Raw genomic sequence first — 12301 nt, 5'->3', positions numbered from 1 at the left:
CTGAAGCAAGTGCTGCCAGCTACCCCATCCCAGCCAGGATGCTGAAGCCTTGGGCAGGTGAGGAAACGATGCGGGAGGTGGCTGCAGCTGTGGGCTCCAGGACACTTCTTGGTTGGATGGAAGGTGGAGGGGAGGAGCCAGCCGTAGGAGGGGATCATAAGGATAGCCTGTTTAAGGAGGATCTGCAGCAGGTAAAGGAGGATGACTTATCCCCACTCAGGCAAGCCTGTAAGAGTAGAGGGTATGGAAAGGAGCAGGAATCATTTGGTGCTACTCCTTTCCCTCTCCAGTCTGAGACCTTGAGGGTTGCCTGCTGCAGGGAAGGTCAAGGTGGGACAAGGGTAGTGTGGCCTCAACGAGGGTCAGAATCACACTGGTCTGCCTCTATCCCCCCATCTCTTCTGCCTTGCTTCCAGTTGGTACAAGCAAAGCCTGCCTAACTCTTGTGCAGCCCAGATGTTGAATTAACAAAGAGGCAAAGAAGAACTGTGGTTACCTAGAAATGGAAAGCCTGTTAGGCATTTGTCTGTTGATAATGTGTCCTCATCTGTCTGTAGCAGTAGAAGAGAGCAAGAGTCCAGTAGCACCCATAAAAGCAACAAAATTTGTGATAGGGTATGAGCTTTCGTGACTTGAAGGACATTGTACTTTCCACTTGTGCCTGAGTTGGCCTGACCCTTGCACACTCAGTTAAGAGCCAAGGCATTATACTGGATCTGGTGCTACTGCTAGTAAAGCAAGTTAAGGCAGCTGTAAAAAATGCTTTCTGCAACCTCAGTTGAGCCTGGAGGATGGCCCTCTACCTGGACATGGCCAATACGGCCACCTGGATCCATGCCATAGTAACATCGAGACTTGACTACTGTAATGCACTATACATAGGTCTCCCCTCTTAAGTTAACTTGGAGACTCCAGTTGGTGCAGAACTTGCAGCTCATTTATTATTGGAAGCTAGGAGGAGCATGAATTTTACTCCCATTCAGGAGTTACTCCACTGGCTCAATTCACGGTGTTGGTTATCACATACAAAGCTCTTCATTGCCTTAGTCCAGCATATCTACAGAACTACTTCTCTCCCTATGTACTGCCACTGCAGCTTTGCTCATCTGAGCAGGGTCTTCTGCAGGTGCCACTTTGCACATGGGCAAAATCAACAGCTGCCTGTACACATGCATTCTCTGTGGTGGCTCCTGCCTTAGAACAGGTCCAGGAAAGCTCCTGTTCTCCTGGCTTTCTGCAAACAGTGCAAAACTAAGTCATTCAAGAGGGCTTTGTACTCAGTTAGGAAGGCTGTACTGTAAGGAAGTGGTCTCAAAGAGATGCATAAATAAAGGTGTAGGTAGGAACCATAGACTTTATTACGGTATACTATTAGTTGTTGTAAGTATGATCCTACTGGATAGTTTATACATTTATAATATATACATCTATAATTTATATGTATATAATTTATGTTGTTTAACTGTAGTTCCTTACTTATTATTATTATTTTAACCTTTAAAAACGAAGTACATAAAGTGCTTCCTTTAATGATAGTTTTGAGATGTACAGTCAGGCTCAAGTTGTGCAGTTCGCAAGTATGGAAGGAAAAAGAAAAAAGATGACAGACATGAGTTCCAAGTAGTGAGGAGCAAAGAGGATGAAGTTTAGCCAAGGTCTAGGCTGGACTTCCCACCAGGTGGATTTCTCCCATAAGGTGCAGGGGCTACTGGGCTAGGAACAGGTGCAGCCGGCAGGGGCTTTTCTTCACCCAGGCCTGAAGCAGTTTCTATTTCAGCCTCGGTGTTTTCAGGAACCTTGACTTCTCCGCACTTTGGATCTACATAGTCTCCACAGTTTGCATCAGAAGATTTTCTTCTTTGGGATCCAGGTGCTTCAGAACTTTCACTGACATCACTGGACTTGGCTGCTGTTGACTAGCCTAGGAAGGTGGATTCTCTTCTGCAGTCCCAAAGATATTGGATGCCAGCCTGTTATTTCGCACTGGTTGGTCTTTTGGTTCATCAAATCCCAAAGAGAAATTGGAACCACCACCTGGAGGGCAAAAAACTCTGGAGCTGCTCTGGCCACTGGGGTCCATCCCCTTGAAGGTGGTCGTGGTGGTCATAGTGGGAGAAAAGTGGAGATGAGAGAAGCACCCAAGAAAGAGGTGACCAGGAGATGATATTCCCCACACCTCGCCTCCCAAGAGACTGCTGCAGCCAGCTGTAGTTCCTTATTGTACTTTGCTCAGTGAATGTCCTAACAGTTGATTATATTGTAATTTCACTTGCCCTGTGTAATCCAACTTCGGATCACAGTGAGAAAAGTGGACTAGCAGCAGCAGTAGTAACAACAACGACGTCAGTCTTAGAATTTCTTATGTTGTTTTAGCATTTCTTCAGCTCTGTATTACATTCTTGCTAGCTTTGAAGCTTTGCAAATTTCCATTTATTTACCCTCTATTACATTCTTTATTGAAGTGCCTTTGGAACTAGCTGAATTGACTCCCAATGTGTAATCTGCCTTGACTCTCAGTGAAAAAAATGGACTATAAATAATGTAAGTAAATAAATAATTTTAAACTATATTTGTTTTTAACTCCAAGCAACATTTTTATTTAATCACACAGCCCCTCTGAAAGTCCCCCCCCTTTGTACCAGCTCTAGATCCCTGTGCCAGCCTCTTCCTCTTTGATCCTTCTCATCCTTTGAGAGAAAGAAGTCAGTAACATTCCTCAGAGCTCTCTGGGTTTGCCTGAGAAAAGGATGGGACTTGAACTGCCTTTGAAGACTGTACCAAACTGTTTAGACAAACTCTGTATGACCATGAAATTCACTTCCTCTCACAGCCCAGTGCTTCACAAAGTGGGGCCTGTGGGAATTTAGCTGATGGGCTGCTAGGACCTTTTTCCTGCTCACCAATGGGTCAAACCAGTGGCAAGGTCAGTTTTCTAAATCTCTGCATCAAGAAGGAAATGCGTGGGTGGATGAAGTGAAGATTGGGAATCCAATGCCTGTTAGAATACAATTATTACTTCCCAATGCAAGACCTATTCAATGCAGTTTTTGTAAGGTAAATAAAAGTACACCTGGGCCGTTTCCACACATCCTAGCAAAGCACTAAACTTTGAGCCTCCAAGACACTCTAAAAACAGGTCTCACTGCTTTCTGAATGTCTCTGAAGCTCAGTAAATGGGAACAGAGAGCCCCCAATGTTCTCCAGGCTTGGAACCGAGGCCAGGGACCCTCCCTGATACTGCACTGGGCTCTTGCCAGGTTGAAAAATGAATTCACCAGCAGCAAGCCCATTTGTGGTCTGTCAGGCTTGTTTATTAAATGCCTGGTGCACGTGATATAGAAGATACGAGGGAATTTAGAGAGTGGTTCCAAAACAGAAACAGATCCTAACACAACAAAACAGAAGGGAAAACTCTGTTTTATAGATTTAGGGCAATATGTAAAATATTAGGATTCTTAGTAGTCATCAGAAAATCAGCAGTGTGATTTGTGCTGTCTGGAATTCAATCTTTTAGCAAAGCATAAGAGCCCCATGGCGCAGAGTGGTAAGCAGCAGTACTGCAGCTCAAGCTCTGCTCGCGACCTGAGTTCGATCCTGGCGGAAGCCGGGTTCAGGTAGCCGACTCAAGGTTGACTCAGCCTTCCATCCTTCCAAGGTCGGTAAAATGAACACCCAGTTTCCTCGGGGTAAAGTGTAGATGACTGGGGAAGGCAATGGCAAACCACCTCATAAAAAGTCTGCCAAGAAAACGTCGTGATGCGACGTTCCCCCATGGGTCAGTAATGACTCGGTGCTTGCACGGGACTACCTTTACCTTTAGACAGGTATTGGTCATTTTATATGGTATACTAGATGTGACAGGGTCTTTATCTTTGGTGTCTTTAGTTCCCATAATAAATAAGAGGACTCCAAAGGCCAGTTCTTAGTATACACAATATCAAGGTAAGTGTATCTCAGTACAAGATACTTAAGTGCTTCATCAGTATGAAGGGCATATAGTTGTAGAATGAGTAATGTATCTCTACCCCAAATGAGAAAGTGTCTCCAAGGAAAGGGTATATATATTTAATTCTAGTATGCGTACTCAAGAAATAAAGTTATAGTCTGCATGACTCCATTAAGATAGCTGTCTGAAGGATTTTGTCAGCAAGGCTTTGTGACTTCTGGCAAGAATTTCTGCTCTGTTTTATAGGTCTGAAATAAAGAGCTTGCCCTGATATAAGGTACATTAGTGCACTTTAATGTAAATAGTGCCACAGGCCTAATCAGCTGCAACACAAACTTGTTTATGTTTCTTCTCTATTTTATAAACTTGGCAAATTCTCTTAAGAGCGTATATTTAGTATTCAATATGTTCTCATCAGGCTTTCTTTTAACGATTTTCCTGTATCAGTATTTTTTTTTAAACTGGTTCATGCTGTAAATATATGCAAAATGACTGACAAATCCCTATCCACAGTGAGTCCCAGGGCTATAAATGTATAAGCAGTGCTGTGTGCACGATAAGGAATGCACGTTTTCAATACGCAAGGAGGGCAGTGTTTGCAAATCTGGGGACTACTACATCATACCGTCCCCTGCCTGAAGACTGAAATAATGTCATCAAGGAATAATTCTACTATGCCGTAAGTTGGCCCAGGCTTTAAGAAGAAAGAAGTTAGGGCCGTGAAAAGGATTGATAACTGACACTGTCCCATAAACAGTGCAAGCCTTTCCTAAGTTATCATAGTTCTTGAAATCCAGGGACGCAACATCAAGTCATTACATGATCTCAAAGATTAAAGAATAGAGTTTTGGTTCTGATTCCATATACCTTGATATTCTGCTTCCCTAGGTACAACGCTGTATCCCACAAAAGTAATCTAAAACAGAGTTCCTGTTAAATTATATGTAAATTTTTGTAAACTGAATGGTGGCCGGCTGGTTGTTCACAACTGATTTGCTCCTGAACATGTGCAGGACAATTCTATGCATGGTTATTAAGAAATAAGTCCTACTGCACAGGGCTGCTAAGAGTCATGGAACCCCCCAGATGAAGATTCCCTCAGGGCTGTCCTCACACCATGTAGACCCCGTTGAAACATCATGGTCCCCAAGGGTGACCAGTGCTCTGATGATCATGTACCTCTAGTTCTGTTGTCTCGGCAAGTCTTATCCCCATGTAACAACAACAACAACATTTGATTTATATACTGTCCTTCAGGACAACTTGACACCCACTCAGAGTGGTTTACAAAGTATGTTATTTACTTTTGCACTGCGAATTCTGTCAAGAAGATGGGATACAATTAATTATTCCACTACTTTATAGATTCAAACCATTACAGTATTATATGGATTTTAGTCCTGAAACCCTTTGGGTATATCTTTTAGAGGATAGTCAGAGAACTGTATCTTACGCGGTTGCAAAATTCTGTGTGACAGTACTCAGGAAACAGAATCACTTAACGAAGGAAACGTCAATTGCTGGGAAGTGAATTAATGAAGTGAGTTTTATAGTGAGATGTGTGTGTGTGTGTGTGTGTGTGTGTATAGCCATCTTTTATGTATTTGTCCATTTTAAGTATTTAAAAACCATTCTTTTTTATCTGTACTTAACTTGGCTGGTCTTGCGACCATAATAAATGATTGATTGATTGATTGATTGATTGATTGATTGATTGATTGATTGATTGATCAAAGTATGTTATTATTATCCCCACAACAATTACCCTGTGAGGTGGGTGGGGCTGAGAGAGCTCTGAGAAGCTGTGACTGACCCAAGGTCACCCAGCTGGCTTCAAGCGGGGGAGTGGGGAATCAAACCTGGTTCTCCTGATAAGAGTCCCAAGGCTCTTAACCACCACACTAAACTGGCTCTTAGTTTTTAACTCCATGTGGATGTTGTTGAAGCTTAAGTCACTGGCATGAATGCAAATAAAAGAAAGGTTGTCCTGCATTTTTAAAACTGAGAAATGCAACAACTTTGTTTCTTTTACTGGAGTAGGCTTGATCACTTATTCCCTGGAGGCGCAGAATGTGATTACAATAGCCTTTTCTAATTACAAAGGGGAGGGAGGAACACTGGAGAGGACAAAGTGATTTATTGACTTGCTCTGAGTATTTAATTGTATATCTGAGGGGGCCCTAATGTTACATGACACTGTAACCTCCTTCTGTATACATTTGGAGTGTGGAGGCAAGGGGTGTTTCCTTTTTTAATAATTTCTGGATGAAATTTCATCAAAACAAATAGCTGAGGTAAGAATGAGATGGGACTGTTGTGTGCATTTTCTCTCTTTTGCACTTTGACTCCCTTAAATAAGGTTATAAATCAAGGGGCAGAGTGAAATGCTGTGTGTTTCAGACCCTGGGGGATCTCTGTAGAGATCGCTGTAGCAACACATTTGTCATAGTCCAGCTGAGTGATTTGTGCATTTTGAAGGCTGTCACTTCCCAGCATCGTGACAGCTCTGATGGGAAAGATGACCAATTTCTGCAACAGTGGGAACATACATGCCAGGCAAAGAGAATATATTTTCCAGGGTGCACTAGTGCAAACCAAACTTTTGCAGAATGATGGCAGCTTAGTGAAACTGGGATGGCAGAATGTGCATGCAGGCTCCAAGAAGTTCGTTATAGTCAATGGGCAGGCAGGACAAGTTCTGTTTAAAAAAGAACACAGGTTAGTATATTGGGGAAATTCCAACTTGTGTTTATTTGTTTCTGTTAGCAGGTTCACACATTGTATCACAAACATGTTTGGGGACACAACACTGATATTCCACTAGTACTTCCCACAGTAAATGTGCAAAGTAAGGACAGGTGCTCTTTCCATTTGCTAGCCCACTGAGGAACCTGACTGCCCCACAGCTCACCGGTACACATTCAGTGTATGTGGGAACAAAAACCTGCTTAAGTCTGCTCTAGAGCTGCCAACTGCCTAGAGAAAGAGTGTCATGTTCCTTTAATAGAGGCTTAATGGGATGTTGTTTACCAGGTGATATAAGCACAAGTCATTGGGGTATAGTGGTTAGAGTGTCAGAGTGGGATCTGGGAGTACCAGGTTTAAATCTCCACTCCACCTTGGAGGCTTGCTGGGCCTGACAAACACTCCGCCTGATCTACTTCATAGATCTGTTGTGAGGAAAAAATGGAGGGATGCTGTAGGCTGTTTTGGGGAGAAAGGTGGGGTATAAAATAAATAAATAAAGTTATAAGTAAATATTATTTACTTCCATACCATGAAAAGCTTCAGCTTCCCATTTCCACACATTAAGCCTCTGTTAAAAATAATAACGTAATAATAATAACATTCGGTTTATATACCACCCTTCAGGACTACTTAACACTCACTCAGTTTACAAAGTATGTTATTATTATTAAAAGGACAAGACATTTTTTCTTCAGGTCGTTGGCAACGCTGGTCCATGCCTAACAGCTTTGCTAAGTGTAAACACCGACGTAACAGTGGAAAGCAGAATAGCCACATAAAGAATGAGGTGTCTGTAAAACTGCAGTATTGCAGTGGAAGAGAACCATTCCCTCAGATGAGTGATTTGCAGTGCAGTCCTAAAGAGAGTTATACCCTTTAAAGCCCATCAACTCTAGTGGACTGAGAAAGGTGTGATTCTGTTTAGGATTGCACTGTTGATATCTACAGAGCTGGGAGTGTTGTTCATTTTGTGCAATATATTATATGGCATAGAGTTTATACTGAGTGCCATGGTGTGGTTCATCAGAAATCTCAACCCAGCTGCCTTAATCTTTGTACCACCATGGAGAATGATTCAGAACAAATAACTGGAGCTTATCACTTTTTTATCTGGCCATTCCTTTAAGCAGCTCCAGGTGGCACATGTGGTTCTCCCCTACTCTCTTATTCTCATCGGGAACTGATGAGGTCAGTTAGACTGAGAGTACAACTAGCCCAAGTTTGGTCGGTGAGCTTCATAGCTGAGTAGGGTTTTGTAGTGGCACAACACCATATAAATTCTAGCCCAACATACTACTCACTCCCTTACCCTGAATCTCATACTACACCTCGTTGGCTCTTTCAGCAAAAGGGCAAAAAACATGGCATTTATTCTGTCTGACTGTGGGAGAGAAGTTATGAAGGGAGACTTGGTGGAAGGGCAGGGAAACGTCAGAGCTGAGAGAGAGGAGCTGCTATACTAAAGAGGCCAATGACCTTTATAAGTCCCATATCCTGTGTCTGATAGATGCCGGAAACAACACCCTATAATGATTCAGTTAATTGCGTAATGCTCTGCCACCACAAGAAACTCCTATAAGAGACCCTAGTAGTGTCGCTTGTACCCGATAATAAAAAGCCTATAAAAATTAAACAGTGGTTAGTAGGCACGTCTCACATTATGTAGCAAACTATTGGAAAATAGAGGAAAGGAAAAGTCTTTCCCACAAGATTAAGGATAATTAGACACTGGTAGGAATCAGGATTTTTCTGAGAAGCAGCCCATTCTTTAATCCACACAAAATATTACACTTTGTTTATTCATAAGCAACTCTTCTTGTTTATATGCTATTTCAAGTGCTACAATCCATAAACTAATCACACATAATGTGTTTAGTTTTGAGATAGTCTAGTTCTGTTCTTTACATAGACTCGGCAGAGGATGTACAAAGTACATGGCAAATGTAATTTTTTCATCTTCACCACAGCTCTCTAAGATATACCATTATTTGTATATACCTTCTGGAGAAGTTAGCAAGGCCAAGAGTAAGTTGCCTAACTCATGAGTTATTGGCTGATGTTGTATTTTAAACTAAAATCCACTTGAACACGCCGATTCTCTGTGGCCAAAGTTACACATGTATTAGAAAGCATATGGAGGTTGAGCTGCAAAATCAACTTGCCTGCATAGCCATCAGTCACTTCAGAAACTCAGTATAAATGCATCTAAAATATCCTTTCTGTTTCTCACACATGCAAATTGACTCCAGGATAGGGCTGAGTGTCTGAGTCTTTTGGAGCTAGTAGGAGGTTTTGCATAAGCAATTTTCCTCCTCCACAGATCATGGGAATCACTAAGAGTTAATGATAATTCTGTCCTTTACTCCAAACTGGGAATTAGGCTGTCTTTAGAGGAAGCATCCTTTCCCCGAAGAATGAACTTGCTATCATCCTGCTGGTTTGAATCTGTTTAGTAGCTGGAGTTGATGTGGACATGGCAGAGGATTTGAGGAGAGATGACTACAGGGTGTGTAGTCTTCACTTTAATTTTGGATGCTTTCCATCACCTTGATACGTACATTTCCTTAAGGCAGGGAATGCCAAACATCCCTCACTTTGAGCCTTTTGCAGTTGGAATGTCATTTCTTTCACTAGTTCTCTGTAGCAGATTACTAGTATTCCAGATCAGCAAAACTGGGAGTTTTTCACTCAAGTTAATCTTCTGCCACTTCCTGCTACTTTCAGAGATGGCAACAGGTGGCTGAGGTAACATGTAAAAGAAAAGTGACTCTGAATAAAAATTTGTATATTTGGGCCACAAAATAATATTTTTATTGGATTGGATTCATTGAGGATTTCTTCTGTACTCTTTCTCCTGTATAATGTATTGTGCTTATGTACTTTTGCCAGTCAGATGCATCTATCACATTGATTTCTTTTCCTTTATGCACTTCTGGCGTAGTTATCTTACTTCCTCACTTTTTGTCTCTAAAGTCATGACGGTGGGAATTAATCTGTTAGGAATGCTTTGAGTATGGAGATTTAAGAAAGAGGTAAAATATAAATCTTGCTTGCATTTACAGCAATCTGTACTGTGAATGTTGTCATGGCAGATCTTCTGGCAACAATTGGCTGTGCTACTCTAGTCCTAGAGATGGAGAAGTGAGATAGAAAAGGCTATAACCAAAGGGACCAGGAAAGGAGCAGAGCAGGCAAGGGCTCAGGAGAAAGTCCAAGGAAGCAGAAGCCTTAAAAAGGAGAGTTGGATGAAGAAGTAGTCCAAAAGAATGAGGATAAGAGGAGAAGGATAAAAAAGGGAGCCCAAGAGAGGATGATAAATGAAAAGAGAATAGACAGAGAAGAGGGGTGCTAGAGTGGTTGGGAAAAAAAGTATGGACAGTAATTGATTTGAAATACAGCCAAATCTTTTGGCTGCAGACCTCTAGTTTGTATAATGGTATCACCTGAGGGGTTAAATAATGGTCTCTGCCTTGATTTGGCAACTTTGGACACAAACCAAATGAAGGCTTTCCCAGAGGGGGCCATCTGCTTGTCTGGACAGTTTCAAGCAGGGCTTGGAGCACCTATACTTGTGATTCACTGTGTAGGGCTTCCCCCACCCCCACTACCAAGCAGCTCTGGTTTTTTAATCAAAGCATTTTATTGGTCACCATGAGGTAAAGCTCTGGAGGAGGCTTTTCACTTGATGATTTACCACATGCATAAAAGATAAAGAGGTCAGTTGGAATTGCACCCATTTTAAAGCCCTGACATTTATTAGTATGAAAGGAGGGAAGGGGCCCCTCTCCGTAACTGCATTCCATCTGGAATGGACTTAGAGAATTGAGCTCTTGGGCTGAAATGATGGCCCCAATGGTCCCTGGGTCTGGCTAAACTGCTCAAGGGCTGGAATGACGACTGCCAGAGTGAAATGACAGCCCCTGGGACCAGCTAAGCTGCCTGGGATGATGCCTGTGATTCCACTCTGGTGGTCAGCATTCCAGCCCAAGAGCAGTTTAGCTGGTCCCAGGGTCCATCATTCTACTCTACTCCAGCTCCAGAGCACAATTCTCTAACTCCATTCCACATTTTCATTGTAACTTTTTGGTGCTGTAATGTATTTCAGAGGAGCCAAACCAAGTCAGTTGGCATCTGTGGCTCCCATTATATCTAATGGGTCTTCATGCCTCTTCCATTGTTTTCAGTGGGCATTCTTGTCATTCGTTTTAGTATCTTCATCCAAATCTTTCCTTTTGTGCTCAGCCTTGCTGCAAAACAGGGCATTCTCCCTACCAATCTTCTCCATCACCCAAGGGCGGGCAGGCAGGCAGGCAGGCAGAATGATTGGTGGAATCCCCCACCTCCCACCCAAACAGACCTGTGTTTTCCCCAGAAGTTTTCCCTTTACTGTGGGGACTAGTAGGATTGTTTTTGAAAGGGCTTTGCCAGTTGACTCAGAAAAAGAAAGAGCTCTGAAAGGCTATGGAAGCAACCCTAAAGAAGTCTACTCCCATGTTATTCAGTAGTGTACTGCTTACTCCCAGGGAAGTGTCTTTCGAATTGCAGCCTATAATTGGAGTGTCTCTTCCAAACATTTCCAGATCTATTGTCGAAGGCTTTCACAGCCGGAGAATGATGGTTGTGGATTTTCTGGGCTGTATAGCCGTGGTCTTGGCATTGTAGTTCCTGATGTTTCGTCAGCAGCTGTGGCTGGCATCTTCAGAGGTGTAGCACCAAAAAAAGCACAGCTTGCAAACGGTATTCAGACCCACCAGAAAAATACAACAGATGCTACGTTCAGCAAAAGACAGTAGAGACCCCCTTACCTCTGCAGGAGTATACCGTATACCCTGCAGCTGTGGACAAGTTTACATCGGGACCACAAAGCGTAGCATCCAGACAAGAATAAAAGAACATGAAAGACACTGCAGACTTGGCCATCCTGAAAAATCAGCAGTTGCTGAACATAGCCTAACTCAAACAGGACACAGTATCCTATTCCAGGACACTAAAATACTTGACAACACTTCCAACTACTTTGTCAGACTGCACAGGGAAGCCATTGAAATTCACAAGCATAAGCACAATTTCAACAGGAAAGAAGAGACTTTAAGAATGAATAGAGCATGGTTTCCAGTCCTGAAAAACACAAGGCTAACAAAACACTCTATACCAGACAATAGCCCTGCAGAGAAGATTAGCACATCAAGCACCAATCCATATGCAAAAGAACCTCCTCAGGATACAGTGAAGCCTCCCTCCATTAGCATTCCACACCCTGGGAAACTCTTACAGGATGACTCAGCCCAACCCCACCCCTCCTGAGTAGATATAAATGACCTGCCAACATCTTTTCCACACTGTGACACTGAGAGATCTGTCTTTTGGTGCTACACCTCTGAAGATGCCAGCCACAGCTGCTGGTGAAACATCAGGAACTACAATGCCAAGACCACGGCTATACAGCCCGGAAAATCCACAACAACCAATTTCCAAATCTGATAGGAAGGGTGGGGAGGGGTCTCCCCTGGCAAGGAACTGATGGGGGGGGAGAAAATGACATTTCCTGGATAGCGATGGGGTAGGGAGGTGCATTCCTGCTGATTGGTTTCATTCTTGCTTCCCACC

At 42.8% G+C, this 12301-nt stretch overlaps 2 protein-coding genes across 4 annotated transcripts in view; one reads left to right on the top strand and one right to left on the bottom strand.

The window, feature by feature from the left end:
• SEPTIN9 (septin 9) overlaps positions 1–12301 on the top strand; it is a 286254-nt gene that overhangs the window by 199568 nt on the left and 74385 nt on the right. The gene's annotated exons all lie outside the window — the stretch shown is intronic.
• Positions 1647–2192, bottom strand: LOC129327300 (jupiter microtubule associated homolog 1-like). Its single transcript, XM_054975820.1, is given in 2 exon segments — positions 1647–1918; positions 1921–2192. Coding segments are annotated over 2 exon segments (459 nt in total). The 5' UTR covers positions 2108–2192.

Source organism: Eublepharis macularius, chromosome 4 (genome assembly GCF_028583425.1).
Source record: "Eublepharis macularius isolate TG4126 chromosome 4, MPM_Emac_v1.0, whole genome shotgun sequence".
NCBI lineage: Eukaryota > Metazoa > Chordata > Lepidosauria > Squamata > Eublepharidae > Eublepharis > Eublepharis macularius.
The sequence above is the reverse complement of the archived record's forward strand: the minus strand, read 5'-3'. Positions and strand labels throughout refer to the sequence as shown.